At 37.1% G+C, this 25,800-nt stretch overlaps 1 protein-coding gene across 1 annotated transcript in view; it reads left to right on the top strand.

Moving 5' to 3' along the window:
* The window catches only part of Ddx60 (DExD/H-box helicase 60), a 101,708-nt gene that overhangs the window by 54,471 nt on the left and 21,437 nt on the right, over positions 1-25,800 (top strand). Inside the window, exons 19-30 of the mRNA XM_012948492.2 lie at positions 390-485; positions 1,817-1,932; positions 3,205-3,338; positions 3,752-3,861; positions 8,233-8,337; positions 8,787-8,915; positions 9,026-9,150; positions 13,786-13,944; positions 18,282-18,429; positions 20,496-20,648; positions 21,676-21,780; positions 23,424-23,624. Coding sequence (XP_012803946.2) covers positions 390-485; positions 1,817-1,932; positions 3,205-3,338; positions 3,752-3,861; positions 8,233-8,337; positions 8,787-8,915; positions 9,026-9,150; positions 13,786-13,944; positions 18,282-18,429; positions 20,496-20,648; positions 21,676-21,780; positions 23,424-23,624 — 1,581 coding nt within the window. The remainder of the gene's footprint in view (positions 1-389; positions 486-1,816; positions 1,933-3,204; positions 3,339-3,751; positions 3,862-8,232; positions 8,338-8,786; positions 8,916-9,025; positions 9,151-13,785; positions 13,945-18,281; positions 18,430-20,495; positions 20,649-21,675; positions 21,781-23,423; positions 23,625-25,800) is intronic.

Raw genomic sequence — 25,800 nt, 5'->3', positions numbered from 1 at the left:
TAAGGTGTCATCAGGTCTGACTGTTTGGCTCCTCTCTCTAATTGACCATTGTGAAATCTCAGCAAACATTTCCCAATCCAAACTCTATTTTAGTATTGGATTTTAAAGAATCAGAATTGTGATGAGTAAACATAAACAAGTGTGGCTTGTAAGCAGGAATTTGAACTTCAGATTGGATATTTTACCATTTTTGACTTAAGAAAATTCAAGTTTGTTGTGATTCAAATGAATACATCATTATTTGAATGAATCCAGTTCTTAGAAGTAATGTAGCCTATTGGGTAGATACATTCAGGACTCATAAATTTATCTCATATAGTTTTATAATTATGACAGAACATAGTAAATGCTCAAAATGTTACCTCAGTTGATGCTACTATTTTTTTTAGGTACTTGTTACAGTGCCTGCCTGCTTTGAGATTCTTCTGCTAGCCCCTCATCGCCAAAACTGGGTGGAAAGGATCAGATATGTTATATTTGATGAGGTGGGTTTGATATTATTTCCCCATTTCTTGGTAAACATAAGAAGTATAGTGAAAATCATTGGTGCTTTGGAACATGCATTCCCTCAGATGGAATTCAGATTTGGAAGCACTTTTTTTCTGAACAGTGTTTCCAATTGAATTGACCTTTGATTCCCTTTACTGGGTGTGACTCAGTAGTGTATATTGGCATTGTGTCAGTGCTAGGATTATCCAGGTGTGAGATTACAATTTAACTGAGAAAGATAAACAGATGAGCACACAATGCCTATTGCCATAAATGAGTGCACACTATGGCAAAAGAAAGCACATTCAGGTATGATCAAAATAATGGAAAGGAAGTATTTGGCAAATTGGGTGGACCTCCAGGGTCTTTTTCAAGGAGTGACATTAAGCTGCACTCTACAGATTAGGAGGAGATAATTGTATTTGTTGTTTTTGATTTTATTGATAAGTGTGTTAAAACACAGAGGAAAATCCTGTGAGTACTTGGCTAGGAAGAATGTGTTAGAGAACAAAAAATAGGCTGACAGATATGTATGGATCATAGTAAAGTTGAAGAGTGGCTTGAGATGAAGCCAGAGACACCCCAGTGACCAAATTACGCCAGGCCTCATGCCCCCTATTCAAATCTTTATAATCATTTTATAACAATGAAAACAACTTTAATAACTGGTGATGTGACCAGACCTATCTTATATCTGAAGCACATCATTTTGACTATTATATCAAGAATGTAGAGAGACAGAAGGAGAGCTAGGGTAATATTTAGGAGGATATTGTAGTATAGCCATGGATAGGCGATGGTGGCTGGGCTGGCAGTAAACATGCAAAGCAATGTGTAGGCCTGAAAGAATGGTTTTGAAAGTAAAATACAGAGTATTACTGGTGGATTCATTATGTTAATTGGGTAAAATTCAAGTGCCCAAATATTTTATTGCTTGGATTTAACCAATACTTATGTAAATTAGGCATAGTAAATTGTAGGTAATAGAAAAGTACATATGAGAAGTTTAAGATTTCATGTGGTACTTTAATTTGCTATTTTAAGTGAACATTTTTTTAAAGTTAAAAAAAATATTTTAGCTACTTATTTGTGATAGATATGGAGGGAAAGAGAGGGAGAGGCAGACAGAGAGAGAATGGGCATGCTAGGGCCTCCAACCATTGCAAAGGAACTCCAGATGCATTGCCACTTTGTGCATCTGGCTTATGTGGGTACTGGAGAATGAAACCTGGGTTCTTAGGCTTCTTAGGCAAGCAACTTAACCAGTAAGACATATATTTAGCCCCCTAAGTGAACTTTTAAACGGAGATTTTTTTTTTTTAAACAGGTCCATTGTCTTGGTGGAGAAATTGGAGCAGAAATCTGGGAACATCTCCTTGTCATAATCCGATGTCCCTTTTTGGCTCTTTCAGCTACCATAAGTAACCCTGAACATCTTACTCAGTAGGGATTGGATTCTATTTTGGAAAAATGTTTGCCTATTTTGAAAGTTTATTTTTCATATGTCCTCCATGGCTTATGAAAAGTTTCAAAACTTTTTGTTCGTTAATAGTTATCACTGAATCTTCAACCTATTGCCTTTCTAACACTTTCTGCTAAGTGTTGGCTGCTACCCATAAACAAACATCCAGAGCTCCTCTAGCCAGATTAGCAACTAAGTAGAAATACCACCTCATAATTCAAAATGATTAATAATAAATGGCAGCTTTATATCTCCCTTATTTTTTTCCTTTCCTTTCTCCTTTCATTCCCTTTCTTTTTATTTCCTTTCTGTCCTTTGTCAGGAAGCAAAACACAAATCCATGTAGTGGTATGTTCAGCCATGGATCCTAAGATCTATTGTTCTACTTTGTAGAGATGTATGTTTGGAACAAGAGTAAAGCTGTCACTTGAAAGCTGTGTATCATTTGTCATTGGCCTTGACTTTTGCCTACTACTAGAAATTACTGTATCTAGTCCTACAATACCTCCTACATAGAAAGTACTATTCTAATCTTACAATGTTTCCTATGTACTATTAACTACTCCAGTCTTGCCATGTTCATATATAGCATGTACTATTCCAAATACTTTGCATGTGCTACTTTATTATGGATGACATTGTCCCTCTGATTTATATAATGTATTATTATCATTATTAGATAATACAATTCCACTATTATATTCCTCTTAAAATGTAAACAAAACACAGAATTATTAAGCAATTCAAGTAAGAACCATAGCTAGCATCAAGGAAGCTGAGATTTAATCTCAGATTATCTGGCTCTTGAACCAATTCTTCTGTGCAATTGTTAAGGCACATGATATTTTCTTGATTTAAACTATTTAATTTCATGGAAAGCATTTTCATTTTCTTTCTAGATAATCTATCAGTTACTTTTGTGTTGCAATGACTAAAACACCTTAAGTGGGGGAGTTTCTTTAGGTTCATTATTTCAGAGAAGTTTCCATCATTTATAATTGTGAAGGCATGACAGGGCAACTCCATCTATGTCAGTGGGAGTTTGAGGTAGCAACTTCTTCAGATGTCAACCACCAGGAAGCACAGGGGGCTGGATCATAATCAGGGGCAGGTATGACCTTTAAGGGTCCATTCCTAGTGATTTATTTCTACCAACCAGGATTTACAGCTGTGGACCAAGCACTTAAGACATGAGCCCATGGGGGGACATTTCAAATTAAAAGCACAAGTAATATGTCAATTTATTTTTCAAGGTGGCTCCAATCAGTAAGGTGGTACTGGAAACAAGCAGACAGTATTGTTGAAAAAAGTATTGTTTCCAGAAAAAAAGCTGGCCGTTTTTGCAAAGACTACTTTCAAGCCAAACAATCATATAAAGTTCGACTTGGTATGTTTTATATTTTTCTATTAATTTTGCCTTCTTTAGCTTTATAATTTCTTTAGAAATATTATATTTGTATAGTTTAAAGAGGAAAGACAGTGAGAGTGAGAGTAAGAGCGAGAGCGAGAGCGAGAGCGAGAGCGAGAGCGAGAGAGAGAGAGAGAGAGAGAGAGAGAGAGAAAATGAATGGGAATGGGTGTGGGCCAGGGCTTCCTGCCACTGCAAATGTACTCCCGAAAGTAGCACCACTTTGTGCATCTGGCTTTATATGGGAATTGGGTAATCAAAACTAGGCCTTCAAGCTTTGCGACCAGATGCCTTTATCTGCTGAGTTAGCTCTACAGCCTCCTTTTGGACTTTGAAATTATTTCACTTATTGAATATCTGCCAAGTTTTCAAGCTTTACTATTCCTTTTCAGTGCTCTATGGAGAGAGATATAATGATTTAGAAAAGTACCTATGCTCAGTCCGACAGAATGACATTTGCTTTGATCATTTTCACCCGTGTGCTTCACTAACAACAGACCATGTGAGTAGTAACATCATCCATGCTTGTTTCCAGTTATATGTATATTATAACTGAAAATATAATAGTGTGCATTGTGTAACTGAAGCACAAAGCTGAAAAACTTAAAAACAGGCTAACTTGATGTTTTTTTCTTAGTTGCATTGATTCTTGGAAATTATTTCTTTTTATTTTTCTTTTTTTGTCAACACTCATGTCTGTCTGTCTCTCTTCACTCACTCACTTCTGTACCACTAAACAAATGGTAATGACAGGCCATAACCTCTTCTTCTAGTGAAACTACAACTCGGTATGGACAATTCCTAATACATGTAGGAATGTCATCAATATTTCACTACTACGGTGATGATATCATGACTTTTTGCTGGTAATCAATAAGATGGAGACCTTAAAAGGACTTCAGTTGGGGCAGGATGTTGTTAGTGAGAAATTTCTTAAAATTTTCTTACATCCACTTTTCTTTCTCCCTCATCTTCTTCCCATGATGGGCTCATTTAAACCCCCATTGCCCATTAAAACTAAAGGCATTGTTTTGTCTTTGCAGAACCTGAAAAATGACATAGTCCAATTCCACATTAAAGCTCCTTGAACAGAATTCTTATTTTTCAAAGGATTTAGTGGATTTCTTTAGAAAAGTCTAAGTATATAGTTTTGTATCTTGACAACCAAGGAATTATAATCTTATGTTAGTATCTTTTCCATTAATTCATTGGATATTCTCAATGTCCTGCATGCTTTCACAGCATGTGACAAATGCCAGTTGTCCAGATTTTGTTCACCTTTCATAGATTTTGTTCACCTCCTGTAAGGTGAAACCTTTTCACAATCCTTCCACATCTTTAGCACTTATGACACTAGTCAGTCCTACTGTTTTCTGGAATAACTGCTGTGTAAATAAAATGTGCTTAATGGTTATCTGTTTAAGAAGGATAATCAATTGGAATTGAACATGTGCTTTGTGTTTTTAAAAGATTTACACATTTAGAGTAATTCCTCCAAGTTGTTGGGAGAAAGCACCCAACCAAAGTTGCTTATAGGAGGTTTATTTTGGCTGGGGAAAGCATGGCCAGAACAGGAAACTACCCCTGTTGTCACGTATCAGCAGGGAGTAAACAGAGATTGGGCTACTTACTACTGACAGTGGCGGTGGGAGGGATGGAGGAATATACTACAAGAACTCAAAGCCTGCCCCCAGTGACACACCTTCTTCAGCAAGACTCTACTCCCAAAGGCTTCACCAGCTGGGGATCAAGAATGAGGCTTAACCAAAGGACCCCTGTTTGAGGCTCGATTCCCCATGACCCAGAGCAAACGCGTGTGGAATTCACTTGCAGTGGCTGGAAGCCCTGGCACATTCTCTCTCCCTCTCTGCCTTTTTCTCTCTTTGTCTGTCGCTCTCAAATAAATCAATAAAAGTAAACAAACAAACAACAACAACAACAAAAGAATCAGGCTTAATCATACATACATGAGGCTGTGGAGGACACTATACTCAAACCATTACAGCCACTTTTACCATTACAATAACTGTCTGATGACAGGCTTACTATAATTCCTACTTCACATATAAAGGAAGGGAGGCATAAATAACTTAGCTGATTCACTATTTTGCCAAATGATGGGAGCCAACCATAATCGCAGACCCATTAATTCCACTATGTTCTTAAAGTTCTGTTCAATTCATATGCTGATATGAATGACTGATCATCACTTGATTGTCTTAGGGCTTATGTTTCAGTGGCTTCTCAAGACAACTAAATGAATTTTAATGTGGTTATTCTCTAGTAGGATTTTATGAGAGAAGCTCCTCTTTTTTTGGTAGCAATGTCCTCTTCTAATCTCTAAATCCAAATAAAATAGAAAAATTCCTGTGCCTAACTCACACCCCAAACCTAGAATATACATTAAAATTTAGACATGTAACAAAAGAATCCTTCTTCACTCCCTTCAACCCTGCCTGCCTCCTTTCTCCTTTCCTGACATCAGATATTTTTAAATGATATTTTTAGCATTATCTGGCATTTTTCAAAATATTTAAAAGTTATTTATTTTGTGTAAGATGATTCTAGTACATCACATTATCCTTAAGCAGCCATGAATGTTGTGAGTCACTGAAAGGACAATTTGGATGCCGGTGCTGTCCCTCTCCTCTCAGCAGCTATTAATGGAGTGACTGGAAAGCAGCAGGTCTGCTGCAGTGAGCTCTGAACCTGGGTGACTTTTGCAAAGGTCATGCTGCTATATGAGTCTTAAGACTTCTAGAGTTTGGTAGCAGGAATGCAGGGTAAATAAATACAAAGGGTTTTGATATTACGAAATGTATTTTAGTAACTGAATATATGGCATGTACTTTATAGGCATTTCCTAAAGAAGCAGTGATTAAAAAACAGACCTTTGAGATGAGTAAATAACTACCATCTTTGTCTAGTATTTTTCAGATGAATGTGAAAGAATTTAGTGGTAAGAAACAAAACAATAAATTGTAGCAACATAAAGAGAAGAATCATTGACCTGGCTCTTTCCTTTATAGCTAGATCAGACAATGTGATTTCCAAAGGGAAGAGACATGACAGCGCAAGTGAGCTGACCTTAATCCAAGTGAAGTGAGGCATCACCATGGAGGGATTGCCTTCTACCATATATATCTTGCTTCTGGCAAAGAGCAGCACTGTTTGGCCTTTGCCACCAATTATCATGCCATACCAGAGAAGCTGCTGATGTCTGAAGAGCTGTCAGCTCCAGGAAGTCCTTGAGAGAAAGAAATGCCATCTCTTGCTGCTCAATGTTGATTGTTTCTTTCAGCTATTTATGCCATTCAAGACAGTGTGCTTTACAAAAATAGCATTATGCTATAATACTATTGTCTTTATAAGTAAAAGTAAAAGATTTACTATTATTTATCTTCATTCTCTGCCTAGATTAGCTCATGATTTTCATCTTTGCCAGTTACAGTGTGATGTAAATACTGGGTTTCTATCTTTGGGCCATAAAAATATGAAATATAAGATGATAATTAATCAACAATGTTGACAGATAATGTATCAATCATCTACCAGGCCTTTTGCTAGGGCTCTTATATCTACTGAATATTATGTAATATATTTCTCACAACTAAATATGAACAAGGACATAATTCTCTTTTATTTTAGCAATGAGGAAGTTGAGGCCACTATAACAGAGTCATAATTATTGTAGCTAACAAAACAGATCATCAGTATTTAAAAAACTTAAAGTGATTCTTTGATATCTTAAAAACTTTAATTAATCCATAAAATAACTACTCACAAGTAACAACTTTAATAAAAGAATAACATGCTAATATGGTGAATTATGTGCCCAGTTAGGCTTTTGGCAAGATGCAGTCTATACCATTTTGCCAATATTTAATGATAAAAAGGATATTTTCATGTAATCCTTTGCATATTAAGTTTTCAAAATGTGTGGCCATATCGATTTTATTTTCTCTCATCCTAATCTGCAGGATATAGTACATGCATTTTCATTTCTATATTAAAGATAAAGATTAGCATCATAATTTTTAAAAGTATTTAATAATTTTAAATATATTTAATAATTGGATGTTACAAAACTTAAAAATCAATCTAGTCATTTTTAATTGTACTATAAATGAAAAATTTACATCACACAGCAAATTAGGTTTCATAGACAGGTTTGGAGAGGACATAAATGTTCATTCTAAAGCAAATGCTTATCAGAATAAAGGTTTCACATGTAATGAATTTGTAGCATTAGTACTTGAGCCCATCAGAAAATACTGTAATGAAGACCTTTAAAAATCTGAATTTTTTTCTGTATGTGTGTGTGTATCCACTTAAGAATATTTATGGTAAGAATGATGGCTATATTTAGAAGCCTTAGAACAGAGCTTAATTGGTGACCTGTCGTAAGGAGTTTCTTGATAGTGGTCTGAGATCTTTGAAGGTGATATGGGTCCTATTTTGAATGAAAGCAATTATTTATGCTTTTTAGCCTGGGAGTACACATAAATGTAAAGAATAATATTCATAATTTAATTTCAGTTTCAACTCCAAGATATAAGTTGTACTGAAATCCTTAGCTTCCTGATACTCTGGCTTGAATTATACAAACAGTGCATAAGAACATTATCCTAATTGAAAAGTTTTAAGTTTTTTTGAACTTCTTTTTTCTGCTTCCATAATTCCAGGACACTAATTATTTTTGTTTGGACAATATTTTCTTAGCACTTAATCTCTCTCAGCATTTGAACATTTTAGTTCATCACTTTTCAAGTGTCTTTGAGTTTCTAATAGGTACTGTGAAGCAAAGAATAAGATACCTTATTTAAAAAAAAAGCTAAACTAAAGGTTCAATTTTATTTTATTTTAAACATAGATTGAAAGGTATGGATTTCCTTCTGATCTTGCACTTTCACCACGAGAAAGTGTCCAACTTTATGACACCATGCTTCAAACTTGGGACAGTTGGCCCAAGGCCCAGGCAAGTAATATTCATGGAATAAATGTTATTTTGGACAACCATTACTATTGAGAAATGCACTCTCTCTTTCTGTAGAGTCACTTGCAAAATGCCATTGCTGGTCTATAAATGCAGTGTGATTTGGTGCCTGGGAATAGCTTCTTTAACTTCTGGGATACTGTAGAATTTTAGTCTCTCCTTGCACCTTGAATTTCTGGTCCTCTTGATTTTTTTCATCAGATTTGCCTTCTTCTTCTCAGTCCTAGGTGCTATCTCTTTTCCTCTCTCTTGGTAGCCCTATATGCTTTATTTTGAAGAATTATACTTATTAGAGTGTTATATAATAAAAGTTATGGGGAGGCCAATTGTTCAACCATCTCTACCCTCAAGAGCTTATAATATTATATGTGAGAAATATAATTGAGAATCTCTTGCATGATTTTATGAAATTTATGATATTTCATTTGCAGAAATTGTGTCCAGAGGAGTTTATTCATTTTAAGGATAAAGTAGTCATTAAAAAGTTGGATGTTCGAAAATATGAGGAGAGCTTAAAGGCAGAGTTGACAAACTGGATTAAAAATGGCAATGAGGAGAAGGTAATTTTCATGTGTTTTAGCAAAGCACGAAATATTTTACCCAGAAGTAAAATTACCTTTTTCACTAACTGTAACTTAATACAAACTTTTTTTTTTTATTCATGACACAGGCCAAAATGGTGCTGAGGAAACTGAGTCCTCATTCAGATTATCACTCAGGAAATATGTTGTCCTTATTTCCACAGCTAGTTGAAAAGCTAAGGAAAATGGATAAGTTACCTGCACTATTTTTTTTGTAAGTTATTGAACAATTACTTATTATTTGTACTGGACCAATTCCTTTAAGGTAGGGAGAGCTATACAAACTACTTTGCTATAATTTAGTATTTATTACAATTCCTGGTGCTCATTTATTATTCAAGTACATATGACATCTAAAAATACACCTTTGTGGTTGGATAGGAGGCTCAGAGGGTTAGAGGGCTCACAGTACAAGCCCGAGGGCCTGATATGGTCAGAGTTCACCTCCTGGCACACATATAAAAATTTGGGTATAGCCATGCATGCCTCCAACCCCAATCCTGTGGGGAACGGAAAAGAAGAGTTACTAGGTCTCACTGCTCAGCTAGTTTGACCAAAAATGGCAGTTCTGGGTTCAGTGTGAGACTCTGTCTCAAGGAAACAATGTGGACAAGTTATAGAAGAGCATACATGACACTGTCCCCAGGCCTCTACATGCATGGTAAAAACACACACATCAATATACCACACTGGACACACATGCCACATCTCACACACACACACACCATTACACTTGTCTGGTTCAATACTTTATTTTGTTTTTGAGACAGTATCTCAGACTGACTTTAAACTATTCATCCTTCTGTCTTGTCCTCCTTTATGTTAGAATTATAGACATGTAGCACCCTGCTCATCTCTTGTGAAGTGTTTTCTTCATTAATTTTGTTATTCCTTTTTAAAATATTTTTATTTTTATTTATTTATTTGAGAGAGAGAAATACAGAAATAGGTAGGGAGGGAGAGAGAGAGAGAGAGAGAGAGAGAGAGAGAGAGAGAGAGAGAGAGACAGACAGAGACTGGGTGGGCAAGGGCCTCTAGCCTCTGCAAACGAACTCCAGATATTTGTGCCCCCTTGTGCATCTGGCTTACATGAGTCTTGGGGAGTCAAACCTGTGCCCTTTGGCTTTTCAGGCAAGCTTCTTAACCTCTAAGCCATCATTCCAGCCCTTGTTACTCTTTTTATTTTGTTTTGCTGTGATCTATTATTATTTTAGGTTGTGGTAACTTTTAGAACATACTTAGATTCTTTACAAAACTAACCAAACAATGACCTAGAGCCATTGATATCTTGCTAAATTTTATGTTACAGAATAAAATATCTTAACATTTAATAAAACAGCTTAATAGATCTAGTTTTGATAAAGCAATACAAAAGTATAATTCACATAGTGTACTTCATATAGTTGATAACCTGGTCTGTCAGTTATCATGCAGTTTGTGATCAGAACAGAATATTTTGCTTACTGTAGACAATTTCAAACTATATTTAAGGCATGGAATTTTCATATAAGTAAAGCCACAACATCTTCCTCAAGTAGTAAAGTTTAATTAAACTTGTTCACAAGTACACAAACATATACTAATGAATGCTCATTGTTAGTATAATTGAAAACTAATGATAATGGGTAAATGTAAGGTCATATTTGGAAATTTTAGATATTGCAGTAATCTCCATTTGTCTTTGCATTTTGGAAAAGAGAAATTCTCTTCCATGAATAATTCATGCAGCTCATTTACATCCCTTTGAAGCATAGCCCTGGATGCTACGTAAAAGCAAGAATCATTCTGTATCTCTGGGATATTTCTAAAAGAATGGTTGAAAATTAGAAATGAAAAATATCTCATTATTCATATACTCACACATATGTAAATATAAAATACATTTGCACTATAAATATAAATGTAAAACAGACATGTGTGTATAGCGGCATCGAGACCACAGCTTTAGAAATGGTTTTATTGTCAGGCATGGTGGCGCACACCTTTAATCCCAGAATTTAGGATGTAGAGGTAGAGGAAGATTGCTGTGAGTTCAGTCAGTTTGGGCTAGAGTTAGACCATACCTTGAAAAAAGTGTGGAAATATATATATGTATAACCAGAAATGGATTCATTAAGGGCTCAGGGAGGGGTCTTTCAGACTAGAGGAGGTAAAGGGGAGGTGAGGAGAAAGAATTGGCTGCTGCCTCTCAGGGCTGGGAGCTTTGAAGAGGGAGGGGGATCTGAGGTGTGCATGCAGGATATGGTGGGTCAGTGAGAGGGGAATAGGAGGTGCAAGCTGGCAGGAGTGGGAAGGAGGGTACTAGTGGAGGGAAAAGGAGAGAAGGGAGGACAAGAGGGGGAGAGAGAGAAAGAGAGAATAGGAGAGAGAAAAGTGCTTACTTGAGCAGAGTGGTGCAGAAACAGAGAAGAAGAGGTACAGAGACAAAGAAGCATACAAACCTGTGTGAGGGGAAAGGCAGGGGGAGGTTATAAGAAGAAATGGGATTAAAGGAAAGGATGCCAAGACTTTTATGTCTGTGCCCTTGGTGGTGGGCTGCTAACATTTTTCCTCTATACCCTTAGGATATTTCTGCTGGGAGTGAGAATTAAGTTGACCAATGAAATATAAATAGGAGAGTAGCATACAAGTTAATTGAATATTAAAGAGGGGAATGGAGACTAAGAGAATCCCCCTCACATAGGGGAAGAAAGAAGCTAAGAAAGAATGACCCACATGCTTCAGGCCCATTTATATGAATAAGACATTTAATTAGAATGAGCCTCATTACCAGGTTCAGTTGTGTAGGGAGGGTCTTGATTGGGTAATGGGCCTAAGAGGAGCATTGACTTAAAAGGGACTCACCCACAGGCAGGTGCTAGACCAGAGAAACTGCGAACAAACTGCTGCTAAGGAGTGGTTCTGAGTTTGTTGTTTTCAGCCACCTTGGATGAGACTAGATCAGATATAGGTTCTAATCCTTCCAGAATAGGCAAGGTGGCATCCACATTTCTGTGGACCAGCCCCTAGCTAATTACCTATCATACAAAAAGCTACCTTGTTCCTACTGCATATCAGTATCTACTATTTCCCAAGTCCTGTAATTCAAGTGCTACTATGTCAAAAGTGTGCAATTGGGCTGGAGAGATGGCTTAGCGGTTAAGCGCTTGCCTGTGAAGCCTAAGGACCCCGGTTCGAGGCTCGGTTCCCCAGGTCCCACGTTAGCCAGATGCACAAGGGGGCGCATGCGTCTGGAGTTCGTTTGCAGAGGCTGGAAGCCCTGGCACACCCATTCTCTCTCTCTCCCTCTATCTGTGCTCTCTCTGTGTCTATAGCTCTCAAATAAATAAATAAAAAATTTAAAAAAAAACTGTGCAATTTGCAGAGACATGTTCTGAAATGTACATATGTAAAATATTTGAAAATGGAACTAGGGCTAGAGAGATGTCTTATTGGTTAAGGCACTTGCCTGCAAAGCCAAAGGACCCAGGTTCAATCCTCCAGGACCCACATAAGGCAGATGCAGATGCACATGGTAACACATGCATTTGGAGTTCGTTTGCAGTGGCTGAAGGCCCTGGCATGCCCATTCTCTCTTTCTCTATCTGCCTCTTCCTCTCCATTCTGCTTTCTCTCTCTTAAATAAATAAATAAAATATTAAAAGAAGAGAAAAATATTTTTAAAAGGGAACAATTTAACAATATGAAAGGATAAATTCTACTGTAGATTTAAGTCTTGGTATTTTTCACTAGATCTTGGGTAATATATATTACAAAAGGTATAGGACAAGTAGGACTGTATATGAAAGAGAATTAGAGTTTATTGGAGGAGAGTCTAGTGTAAAGGGACACTTTACATCTCAGCAGAGGAGACTCTGGAAATGGAAATGTGAGGCCCAAGCCCAGCCCTGGGGGCAGAAGGTTATATCCAAGGAGAGAGGGTAGGGATAAGGATTAGCAAGTGTGAAGGAACTTCTTTCTTCCAAAATAGCCCATTAGGTATCCAGCTACCCTGGGGCTATACAAATAGCAAGGGGGCAGTATCCAGACAGACTTCTGGGTAGTCAGCCGAAGTCTGATGGAGTCCTCAAAGCCTCAATAGAGAGATTTGCTGCCTCCTTCAATGTATAATGCAAACTACAAACCCTTTGTTATATACAGTTTTGTTTAGTCCAAAGAGATCATGAGACTGAAATTTTGTGAAGATGCAAGCCACATCTATGAGAGCTTATCACATCACTTCATCATCTTTCAGAAGGGTTTGATGAAGGGAATGACAGTTTTTCTTGTCTTCTGGCCTGTGGCATATCTATTATATGAATAAGTTCCATGACTATTAGTTTTTGTTTTTATCATGGGGATAAGGTACTGGAGGAGGGAAATCAAGATTCATTGCAAGGTAGTTAATTAAAAGAATTGGGACCTGAAAAACCCACAGTTCAGAGTAAAGAAAGATATAGGTTAAAAACTCAGCAGTTATATGTGAGTGGTGTGGTTTGAGTATAAAATGTCCTCCCTAGGCTCATGTGTTTGAACACTTAGTCCCCAGCTGGTGGCATATTTGGAAATTTGTGGAACCTTGAGACGGTGGAGCCTGGCTAGAAGAAGTGGGTCACGCCTTGAGGTTTTGTAGCCTGTCCCCATCTCTGCTCTCTGATGGTGGATGCCATGTGACCAACTGCTTCCTGCTCCTGCTCTCATGTCTTCCCCACCATGAAGGAGTGGATCCCTTCAAACTCCAAGCCAAATAAAACTTGCATTCTGTTAAGTTGCTTCTCATTTGTTATTAGGTGACAGTACTGAGAAAGTAACAAATATAGTTAAGATAGATGGAATCATTATGATATTAAAAAAATTCATTCATTTCCAGATTCAAAATACACGATGTAGAAAAATGTGCTAATGATACATTTACTTATCTGGAGAAAAAACAGGAGACAAAAAGACCACCCAAAGCTGATAAAGTAGCCCATGACATGGAGAGCAAACTTCAAAAAGTTAAAAAATCCTTGGAGAAACACAAGATAATGTAAGTAACTGCTCATTTAAGGGTTAGAACTCCTCATGTGTCCTAGTGGAAAATATACACTGAATATGTTCTCTAAAGAAGTCATTAGTATTTCTTGGATTGTTTTGCAAATTTGATGGAGAATAGGATAAGAGGAAATGACCAGCACTACACACTCCTTGTCCATAGGTCAGATTTATTTAAGATTGGCAGAGGCAGTTCAAAGTATTTTAGTATAGATAGATCATGCAACTTGACATAGTCTCCTAAAAAGTAATCATTATGGTGATTTATATGTGAACTATTATTCTGTCAGCCCTCAGAAGGTTTCAACATTGTCCACACACATTGTCTTGGCTTATGACATACTATCACAGCATGATTTGTAGAATGAGCTAGGGATGGGAGTATAGTGCTGATTTTATGATTAGAAGGGCTTTGGTATCATGTCTCCTCTTCCTTGATCTCAGGGTGTAATTCTGTCAACTTGGGGCAAACTGTTCTCTTTCGTGGTCCTGTTCATCTTTATTTAGTTGCTGTCTGGGTTGGAAATTTGTTATCTCTTTCATGGACCATGGTTGCCAAGGTCTTCCAGATAAAACTCTGAGGTTCACTATTCACCAATCTAGCAAAGGGTTCTCATAAACTTTCCAATTGATTACATTACCCCATGCTCATTGTTTTTCTTTCTCCTGTAATGGGGTATTCAGGATTAAGGAAAATCCTTGAACCCCAAACCCTATGTTTGTTTCTAATTTTAATCCAGGAATTGAATAAAAAGACTGAGAAGGATAATTATTAAGTCATTATATTTATTGAGGGAAGTACAGAGCCAAGGTAAGACACCTACATGGCTAGAAATACCATGTGGAGGTCCTGGATAATCTGTGGAAAGAAAAGAGAGAGAAAAAAAAATGCTTAAAGAGCTCCTGCCCTGTGGGGAGATGGAGGGAATAAAGATTCCATGTGGAGAGGAAGAGCTAGGGACTCTCCCTTCAATTCAGCTCTGCTGAGCCCAGACCCAGCAGAGGAAAAACTGATCAGCAGCTGAAAGTTTCCAAGTGATGAGGCAGCTCTGAGCATGTTCCCTCCTCTTGCAAAGGTATTTATAACCTTATAGTAGTGGGCCTTGCTTTCTGTTGCAAGTGAACCAGAGGGACAGCTGATGGGTAAGGGCTAGAGGATGTCTCAGGAAGAGGCTAGCCAAGTTCTGGGGTCTAGATTTGACCAACCACAACATATCGACCCCTCTCCCAAGAGTAGCCCAAATTTCATGTGGAAAAATAGGCTTAGGCAACTAGGAAAGAGGTAAGAATCCATGTCATCCTTTGATCTGTAGCAAGTGCAGTTTCCTATCTTTTTGTATGTTCAGGAGCCTAGTTACTTTAACTGCCTGCTCCAGCTCATTTCTTTTATTTCACTGATGAAGTCTAACTCCCTGACTAACAGGCATGTGATGATCTTGATTTCATTTCTTTGTTTTCATATCCTGCCACTGACATTAACTGAGCTCCCATGGCTTGCATTTCGATCTATTTCTTTGCATGAACTCGCTTATATCTTCATTAATGTTTCCACAATGATACAGGAATGTTGGGTTCCTTGTACACCAATGCACTGATAATTTAGGGTTTTCAAGGATCCTTGTCCTATGAATTTGAAGAATGAAATCCACAGACCAGAAGATAATGTTCAGACAGATTGTTTCTATATGACAGGAAGCATGCATTTTCTTATCTATAAACTGGCAGATTATAATTGTTTCAGAAAAATTTATGTGAATCATAGGTATTTCCCATGAAGTTCAAAGAAACATTTGTTATGTCTCTAATTCAGGTATTCCACATTCAAGAACAAACTAGAATGTGTGTGGATCTTTCTGCTTATTTTGTCTTTGCCATCTTTGCTGTTGTCCTCAGTGGAATATGGGAGGTGATGAGCTCTGTGGTAAACAATGTGCAGGATGTAACCTTTTTGAGTACTGATTTACCTCAAGTTGGGTTAGTGACCAATGATTCAAGCTATCAAAATGAAGAGTGTCTAGTGTCTTGTTCAACACTAATTATAATGAGGGTGGGGGTTGTCTTTGCTTCTGGCCTTCTGAATTAGGGAGTATCACTCTTACCCTTTCTCATTTGCATTCATTTGCATAAGAGAAGGATACAGTCGAGCAAAGGAGATAGATACACCCAGAACTGACTCTTATGGGACTATATTTGTCCAGATTGATGGATAGAATACATTGACACAAAACATGCAGGTCTCACCTCAGTGAGAATAATTGTTTATTCTGGAGCCAAATTAGTGACTGTGGCTTGAGAACACATTCAGATTACCTCAAATTCTATGTCCCCGTGTAGTCAACTTTTTTTTTTTTTTTTTTTTTTTTGTTTTTCAAGGTAGAGTATCACTCGAGCCCAGGCTGACCTGGAATTCACTCTATATTCTCACAATGGTCTCAAACTCACAGCAATACCCCTACCTCTGCCTCCCTAGTGGTGGTATTAAAGGTGTGTGTCACCACATCCAGCTTTAGTATACATTTTTATAGTTACAGAACATAAGAAGGTCATAAACCAAAACACTTTTCAAATACATTGGTAGAAACTTCAGATGGATGGATTATAGTAATGTATGGAGGTCTCGTAGGCTTCTGATACTATCTGATAACACTCTCAGCCTTTGGATTGATGGAAGCTAATGATCTGGTAGTACATTACAACATGATATATTTGGTTACAGGATTTTAGAGTGATACTGAGCTAGATATTAAACGACCATAAAAGGGGATGAGATAACCCGAGATAACTTGGCTGTGGACCTGCACCATTGCAATTCTACATCAAAATGCTCTACATTGAAATTCTAATCAGCCGCTAGTTTTTCAGGGTATTCAGAGTAGGTGCAACTGTGTTCTATGGACTTTATTTCACAAATATGTCTCAAAAGTTTTAAACACTGAGTTAGCAAACAATGTTTGTTCTCTACAAGTGGTTTAATCCAATCTTTGCAAATAGGGCTAGGCCTTTCTATAGTCATGGTATTCTCCCTCCAGGTAAGGATAATGCGAGTTGGAGATGAGAACAGTGGATGGTGTAACATAAATTAGCTCATTTTCTCATGTTTAGATATGCTTCTTGTGCACAGTTAACCAAAAATATAAATAAATAAAATTGTCTCTGCTGCATATGAAAGACAATTATATGGAGGGATACTGGGTCATAGAGAATGATGATCCCAGAATCAATGTCAGGTTTATGGAGGAGTGTTTTAGGTCTGATTTCCTGGTAGCACATGCTAACAAGGAGGGTGTGTGTGTATGTGTGTGTGTGTGAGAGAGAGAGTTGATGAAGGATGTGCTCATAAGGAAGCCATAAGGAAGCAGGACAGGGTGATAAGAAGACAAGCAAGGACATATGTTTGGCTAGAATCTGGATTAGAACAGGATTGCCCCACCCCAATTGTTATGCTTCATCACAGTCAGTCTCCAAGCAGAGATAGTGATTTCTCAGAAGGATTTGGCAGTTGAGGACAATCCTTCATGGAATGGTGCAGCCAAGTGCTATTAGTAAACATTTGGGTGAAGCTGAGAAATCATACCAAGGAGGAAGGAGAATGGCCCAGAACTGGCAATTCAGAGCAAGGAGAACATGTCTTTCTTTCAAATTCAGTGTAGAGAAGGCTTGGGAAGAGGAAAAGTGATTATCATGCCAGCAATGTGAAGCAAGGTGATATGGGAAAAATGAAGGAAAACAAACATCACAGAAAAATAATAAATCACCATGGAATTATCTCAAAGGATCTTGTAGTAGTTTGAAATTGAATGTATGTTCTCCAAAGTCTCAGGGATTTTTGATTATGGCTAAGCTTCCTACCTATGTCTCCAGCATCCTGCTGGAAGAGGTGTCTGTCACTGGGGGCAGAGCTTGTAGTCCAGTTCTAAGGTATGTTTACAGCAAGTTTTGAGCTCTGGCTGTTCATGGTTTCTGTTGGTATTTGCTGGCTGTTTATACTTGCTGGCTCTTGATTATTTATCTCTCTTTATGGATCTATGCAAGTGAGCCAGCTTCTTCTGCCCTGATGGAACATCCCTGAAATCTAAAAGCATGAAACAAACCCTTTCCTCCCATAAACTGGTTATATTTGGGTGTTTTCCCCAGCAACACTAAACTGAATATAACATGTCATGTGCTCCAGAGTCTGAGGAGTAAATCCATTAGAGGCAGGGGATTGAGTTGTGATAGTACAGATATATGCAGTAGTGAAAGTCTTGTTGGTAAGAGTGATTTGGGAAATCTTGGACTTCCTGTGGTGGCTGTATATGAATGCTTATTTCTTGAAATTTTATTCTTATAAAGAGAGGAAAAAGGCCAGAAAAAAAGCAGATGCCTGGACAAAATCTTAATACATGAAGCTCAGCACAGCAGTTTAGTGAGGAGCCTGGAGAAGAACATGGAAATCCCTATAGATTGCACGTATGCTGATCAAAATACAATGGACTCTGAGGTCAGTACCCAGAAAGGCCCAGTTCTCCAGAAGATTATGCCACTCATCCACAAAAAGTCTTTTATATAATAGTGTTCAACATAACTGATGAGATTCATACTGTAAGTTTGGTCATGTAGGAGATAGGAACCTCTGGCTACACATAACTATCAAAGGCTATACAGAGCATAGTCTAAAAGCACAGGCTAAAGATTTGTAGATTATTTCTTGGTACTTAACAGCTCACCCAAGTGTCTGTCCTTGTACTATTTCTTTCTAGTATACATGTTTTCCACTGAATTATAGACATCAGTATTACATGCCTTATTTGGAAAATTGGATTCATGTACATTAATATACTTTGATATTGAAAGAATTTCTCAACACTAGAAGCTTTCCATTCCACCAAAATGTCACTGGACTATTGCAAAGTTGATTGCCATTTCACCTTTGAAAGCTTTTGGTTCTACAACTTAAGCCTATGGCAGCAGACACTTTTGATATTACAGTTAGTAACAATAAAAGCAATGCCATCACTAAGAAGTAATCACTGCCCTTCAAGATGAACCTTTGGTCCCTTTTATCTATGGCTGCACGTATACAAACAAACATATATGTGCACATGTGTGTGTGTTCATTTTATCATGTATTCCATTTATTTTGTCAAATTCCTGATCTATTCAGTTTTCACGGCCATGTATTTACACCATGATTTTAATGTGCCCTTGACTTTCCAATACATGGGTCACTATACTTGCATCAACCTAGTCACCAACCAGTATTTTGATTTTGGAGACTTAAGTTTCATTTCGCATCTACCCAAGGATGTATGTAAGTGGATGGAGATTTTACATACACACACACACACATATATACACATATATATTTATATATTTATATTTATATATACACACACATATACATACATACATACATACATGCATATATATTCTTTCTAAATATTTATTAAACATCTATGTAACCTGCATTCTCTGTGCAATTGCTAAATCAAGTTAGATCAGAGTATTAATCGATGAGCCCATTTAAAATTTCAATGTATTATGATCTACAGGTTTGATATTTTAGTATCACCATTATCATCTCGTTACATTGAGACTATCCAAGCTGCTGATGTCTAGCTAATGTTTTGTTCAGTTTGGTAGTGAGGACAGAGAGCATTAAGGGTTTTAATTTCACAGTTTACAGAGAAACTAGTTACCATCACAGTGAATATTTCTGAATGTTTAGAGATATTTTGACCAATAAACTGCTCTGTTTTGCTAATTCCTTGTGAGCATTGCTTTGTATTCCATGGTTCATGGTTTTCTTTTCCCTTTCTTCCTTCCTCCCTCTTTCTTTCTTTCTTTTTTGCTTTCTTTCTTTCTTTCTTTCTTTCTTTCTTTCTTTCTTTCTTTCTTTCTTTCTTTCTTTCTTTCTTTCTTTCTCTATCATCTATCAATCTATGTATCTATTGTCTTATCTATCTATCTATCTATCTATCTATCTATCTATCTACCTATCTACCTACCTACCTACCTACCTACCTACTTACTACCTATCTATCTTCTATCCCTGGTTATTTGTTTTTCCTCCAAACATTCTACCCTAGAGGTGGAGTGAGTCTGAGTCTTCCCACCCAAAAACCTGGGAAGACTTTTCTTGAACTGACTATGACTACCATAAAATATTCTTTTTTGTTATGTAGAGTGAATGTCTGACAGTAACTTCATTTAACCAAACTGTTATGCAGAATATGTACTGTTTATTTTTTAAAATATTTATTTATTTGCAGGCAGAGAGGGAAGGAAGGAGAGGAAGAGAGTGGGAGCAGAGTATATAGAATGGGTGCATCAGGGCCTCCACCCACTGCAAATGCACTCCAGATGCATGCACCACCTTGTGCATCTGGTTTCTGTGGGTCCTGGAGAATCAAACCTAGGTCTTTGGGGTTCAAATGCAAGCACCTTAACCATTAAACCATCTCTTCAGCTGAGAATATGTGTTATATTCATGTAAACATTCGTGATTGATTTAAATTAAATTTAGATTAGAAATGTCAAGATCTCTAAAGCTCTCACTTCTTTTAGTCATTGCAGATGGTATTTAATCGAGTAAAATTTCAAAGAAAAGGTGCAGAACTGCAAGCACTGGCAGAAAGGGGTATTGGATACCACCACAGCTCCATGACTGCCAAAGAAAAGCAGTTGGTTGAAATTCTCTTCAGGAAAGGATATATAAGGGTAAATTTTTCATTGTATCCTTGAAGCTGTGACAACACAAAGGTGAATGTTCATGCAATACAGAAATATAGCCAGTTTCTTTTTCATATGATAATGTCTTCAGGTTTTGTAGATTTTGGTTACCACCTATGATGTCATTGCATATCTATCATGTCATTTAATTGGGGAGGAGGGTTTGAATCAGATTTATCCTTTTCATAAGAATAAAAAAATATATAAGACATTTTCCCAAATATGTCTATTGTAAAATATCCCTATGCTGATCTTGGTACATTTTTTGTTTATTATATGTAGGGACTGTTATCTGATGTTTATATAGTTTGGGCTCCAGACATTCTTTCATTGATTTGGATGTGCATTTATAGTATACTTTTGGTCAGATCTCTTGTAATGTAATAGCCAAAATAAGAACAAGAATACTTTCTGTGTTGGGGCCTGTATCTGATTTTCCGAGAGTTTGTATTTTCCTTACTAGTAAATGTTCTTTCTCCTCTTGTTGAGAGAAGACAAGAGGATGATTACCTTGAAGAGCTTTCAAACCAATCCCTTGCTTTCTTTTGTATGTCCAATAAGATGACATGATGATAGTCTAGATAAATCCACAAAGAGGGTTCAGATAATTTCTTAGTGAATTTGAATCTTGAGTAATATATGAAATTATATGCTTTTATAGATTAGCCATCTTAAATTTTGACATAGACTGAGAAACAGAGAGGTAAATAGGTAGGTAGGTAGGTAGGTAGATAGATAGGTAGATAGATAGGTAAAGATACATAGATGATAGAGAAAACTAGAAGAAGAAAGAGAAAAAAATGCAAGGTAGAGAGATGAGCCTAAAATAGTTTAATAGTAGTTGTTCACTTTCTAATAATTGTGTAATGACTTAGTGTATAAAAGCTATGATGAAAACCGTGATAGCTTTGTTGTAGAGAACACACTTTGAAAGTTGTTTATTCTAGTTGTCTCATGGTCATACTCTTACTTTCAACAAACTGATTCTTTTCGTCATTGTTTCCTTCTTTCATAGGTGGTGACAGCTACTGGAACACTGGCTTTAGGAATCAACATGCCTTGTAAATCTGTGGTATTTGCTCAAAACTCAGTCTATCTGGATGCTTTAAATTTCAGACAGGTATTGTATTGTGAACGACCTTGCTTAATATGTTAATGACATACACTATAACATAGTACGAAAAGTGTATATCATTAATTTACAAACATGCTACAACTAATGGTAAGGCTAACCTTGGCATTCATTAGTTATGATTTTTAGCTGATTTGTTATGGGTGGCACAGATTTGATGATTATGTGACTATTGATAATCAGGTGTATGACCTTGGATAAAATGCTGAAACTCCTTTCCTATCTGTAGAATGCTTGTGACAATTATTATCCTGTTACACTTAAATTAAATGAAGTGATGTGTAAAATACAGATACATATAAAAGGTGATTTGTTAACATTTACGTATGCATTTACTCTGAACAGTATTTTTAATATATATGTGTATATATATATATATATATAACATATAGATATTATGTATTATATATAACATATATATTATATATATAAAACACATATATATATGTATATGTGTATGTATATGTATATATGTGTGTGTGTGTGTATATATATATATATACACACACACACACACATATACATACACATTATGTACACATATATATATTCCTTAGACAAAGCCTTACAATGCAGCCTAGGCTGGCCGGGAACTTGCTATGTAGTGCAAACTGTACCTGAATTTGAAATCCTTCTGCTTTTGCCTTCTGAGTTCTGGGGTTATAGCTATTCACAATCATGTCTGGCTAACAGCTAAGTTTTATCAAAGGGCCACTCTCCCTACTTCTCAAAAACAATTATTGTTTTCCTTGTAGCTTTGTTTCTGCCTGATACAAATGCTTTATAATTATCCACGGATTTACTACCCTGAGTGTTTTTAATTTCTACCCGTATTGCTGTATTCTATATGAACTCCATTATTTTGAGGAATCTTATATTTAGGTCACTAGAGCTTGAGTGTTAGGAAATATGGATAATGAACTTGGCAATTGAAATGCTAGGATTTGAGTCTCAGATCTTCAACACCTGAGTATTTAACAATAGGCATGTTTGTTAAATTCCCCACCCACCAGTTTCCTACTGAATATGGATAGCGACTTCACGTACCTCCTATAGTGTCTTGAGTCTGTATATGAAAACAGAAGTGGACCTAGCGCCCTCTAATCACTCATCAAAATAGAACTAATATAACCTCTGTAAAAAGTTTGCATTTCACCAGTAGCACTTAGGAATTTTATGCCACTCATGTATTTCTTTGATTGGTACACAGATTTTCTTTTGTTCTTAATTACTCAACACACAGGTATGTGAGAGGACAGAAGAGACAGGATGGGAGAGAAATGGGGGAGGGGGAAGAGAAATGAATAGGAAGACAAATTGGTATGTAATTTAGTGTGGAATCAGGGTGCATGTTTTTGTTTTTGACTTTTGTTCTATATAACATTGTGCAAATACCTAGTAGGATTACAGACATTAAATAAGTGAATAAAAATAACACATATTTATCATCTCTTCCTCAGATATGGTGAGTTTTATAGGCCCTACAGAGTTGAAAATTCATTTCAGTTAATTAGGGACTGGACATAGGCATACTTTATTTGTTCAAGGGCAATGCAAAAGGCTTCATTCTTGTACTATGATAAGAGAAGTACTGAGGAGGAATTTGCAGCCTGATTCTATCCTGTTTTCAGATGTCTGGTCGTGCTGGAAGACGAGGTCAAGACCTGCTGGGAGATGTATATTTCTTTAACATTCCTTTGCCCAAAATAGGAAGACTTATAAAATCCAAAGTTCCTGAGCTGAGAGGACAATTCCCCCTCAGCATAACACTGATCTTACGGCTCATGCTCCTGGCTTCCAAGGCGGATGACCCAGAGGATGGCAAGGCCAAGGTACCATGTTCGCCCTGCCTAAGATTTAGCCTTTACTGCTGACTGGCTGAGGTTGGCTCTGCTGCCTTTTTACAAATCTATAGCAATAACCCTCTACTTCTATCATCTTTTATTATTTTGCAATGTTCTATAGAGAAGATTGGGAAAGCTGAGGAAAGGAATTAGTTTTGTTTCTATCACTGGAAAGAATTTGTGGATAGATGATTGGCATTGGGCAGCCATCATGGACCTTTCCCTTGAGCCTGTAAGCCAAGATAAACCCTTTTTTCCAAAAGCTGCTCTTGGTCAGGTGATTTCTGCCAGCAATGTGAACCTGACTGCAACAATTTATAATAATGATAATAACAATTAATAAAAATTATATATAACTTATATATATAATTTTATTGACAGATTCCATAAGTATAGACAATAAACCATGATAATTCCCTTCCCCTACTTTCCCTTTTCAACTCCACTCTCCATCATATCCCTGCCCTTCTCAATCAGTCTCCCTTTTATTTTGATATCATCATTTTTTCCTCCTATTTTAAAAAATATATTTTTGTTTTTAAATTTTTGTGTTCATTTTTATTTATTTATTTGAGAGTGACAAAGATAGAAAGAGGGAGAGAGGGAGAGAGAGAGGGAGAGAGAGAAGGGGTGCGCCAGGTTTTCTAGCCACTGCAAGCAAGCTCCAGATGTGTGCGCCCCCTTGTGCATCTGGCTAATGTGGGTCCTGGAGCCTCGAGCCTTGATCTGGGGTCCATAGGCTTCACAGGCAAGCAATTAACTGCTAAGCCATCTCTCCAGCCTTTTTCCTCCTATTTTGATGGTCTTGTGTAGGTAATGTCTGGTACTTCAAGCGCATGGGTATCTAGGCTATTTTGTGTCTGGAAGACTGCATCATAAGCAGTCTTACCATTCCTTTGTCTCTTAAATACTTCCTGCTCTTCTGCAACAAACCCTGAGCCTTGGAAGATGTGATAGAGATGTTTCAGTGCTGAACACTCCTCTCACTTCTTTTCAGCACTGTGATGCCTGTTGAGTCATCCCAGAGGTCACAAACATCTGAAAAGAGAAGATTCTTTTACCGAAAGTCAGAGTAGCATTAATATATGGGTATGAACATTAAAAGAAGTGCTTACCAGGCAGTTTGGTGAGCAAAGTATATGCCATTAGCCAGACACCAGCAGGCGTTATGCCCCTAGGGCTCATGACTTCCCCCATCATAAGTTTTCAGTATTCATGCATGTATTATTTCCTGTAGAGTGTGCTCCCAGCCCAATTAGAGAGTGGTTGGTTTCCCCCATTACAGACATGTGATTATTGCACCCGTTGGTTCATTTGGCATGGTAGGCCAAATTTAAGGCTTGCAGTGTCTTCTGTTTTTTTTTATCTCCACTGGAGATTTCTCTCTGCACCATGGAACTGCATTCAATGTATCCTTTTCCATCTTTCTGTCAGTTGGGTTTACACAGAGGAGGTTTTCAGCTCAGCTCCACCAGGATTTCTCAGTGACATTGCAGCACAAGTATATGGAGTCTTTATCTATTTCTGGTGGGAACCCAAGAGCCTCAGCCATGTCCTGCAATGTTTAATGGCGGTAGAAAGACTTAAGTGAGGTCAGGGATAGAGACTGAGTAAAGAAACGTGGGGTGAGGGCAATCAAAATCTAAGAGGGTGTGAATAAGTTACATGAAAACCTACTCTTGGACAATGGCACACCCAGAAGCCATAGATTGTTACTAGAAAAAAATTTCAGTGGCAAGGATGGGAAACCTTTCAGAGAGTTGTTGGCCAGGGAGGTACCTGATGCCCCAAAATATTATAGGCCATTGCCAAGGCTCTTGGTTTCTGTCATTCATTTTTATAAGGCATAGCTCTACAACTTTTTAAAGATAAAGTTTTATGTAGTTAGGCTTCAGAATATGGTCTAAATTTTTCTTGATGTTTTAAGATCACAGAAATTTTTGTGCACCAAAGAAATGCATACATCTGGAATTCCTTTGCTGTAGCTAGAGGCCCTGATGTAGGCTTATTCTCTCGATCCCTGTCCCCTTCCACCTCTGCCTGTCTGTATCTCTTGCAAATAAATAAACACTTAAAAACTTTTGTGTCCAAGAACAATAACATAAAATTTTTAATTAGGTGATTTGATTTCCACTTTTAAGAAGATATATTGTTAAAAGAACCT

This window comes from Jaculus jaculus, chromosome 1, assembly GCF_020740685.1.
Source record: "Jaculus jaculus isolate mJacJac1 chromosome 1, mJacJac1.mat.Y.cur, whole genome shotgun sequence".
NCBI lineage: Eukaryota > Metazoa > Chordata > Mammalia > Rodentia > Dipodidae > Jaculus > Jaculus jaculus.
This window is presented reverse-complemented; position numbering and strand designations above follow the sequence as displayed.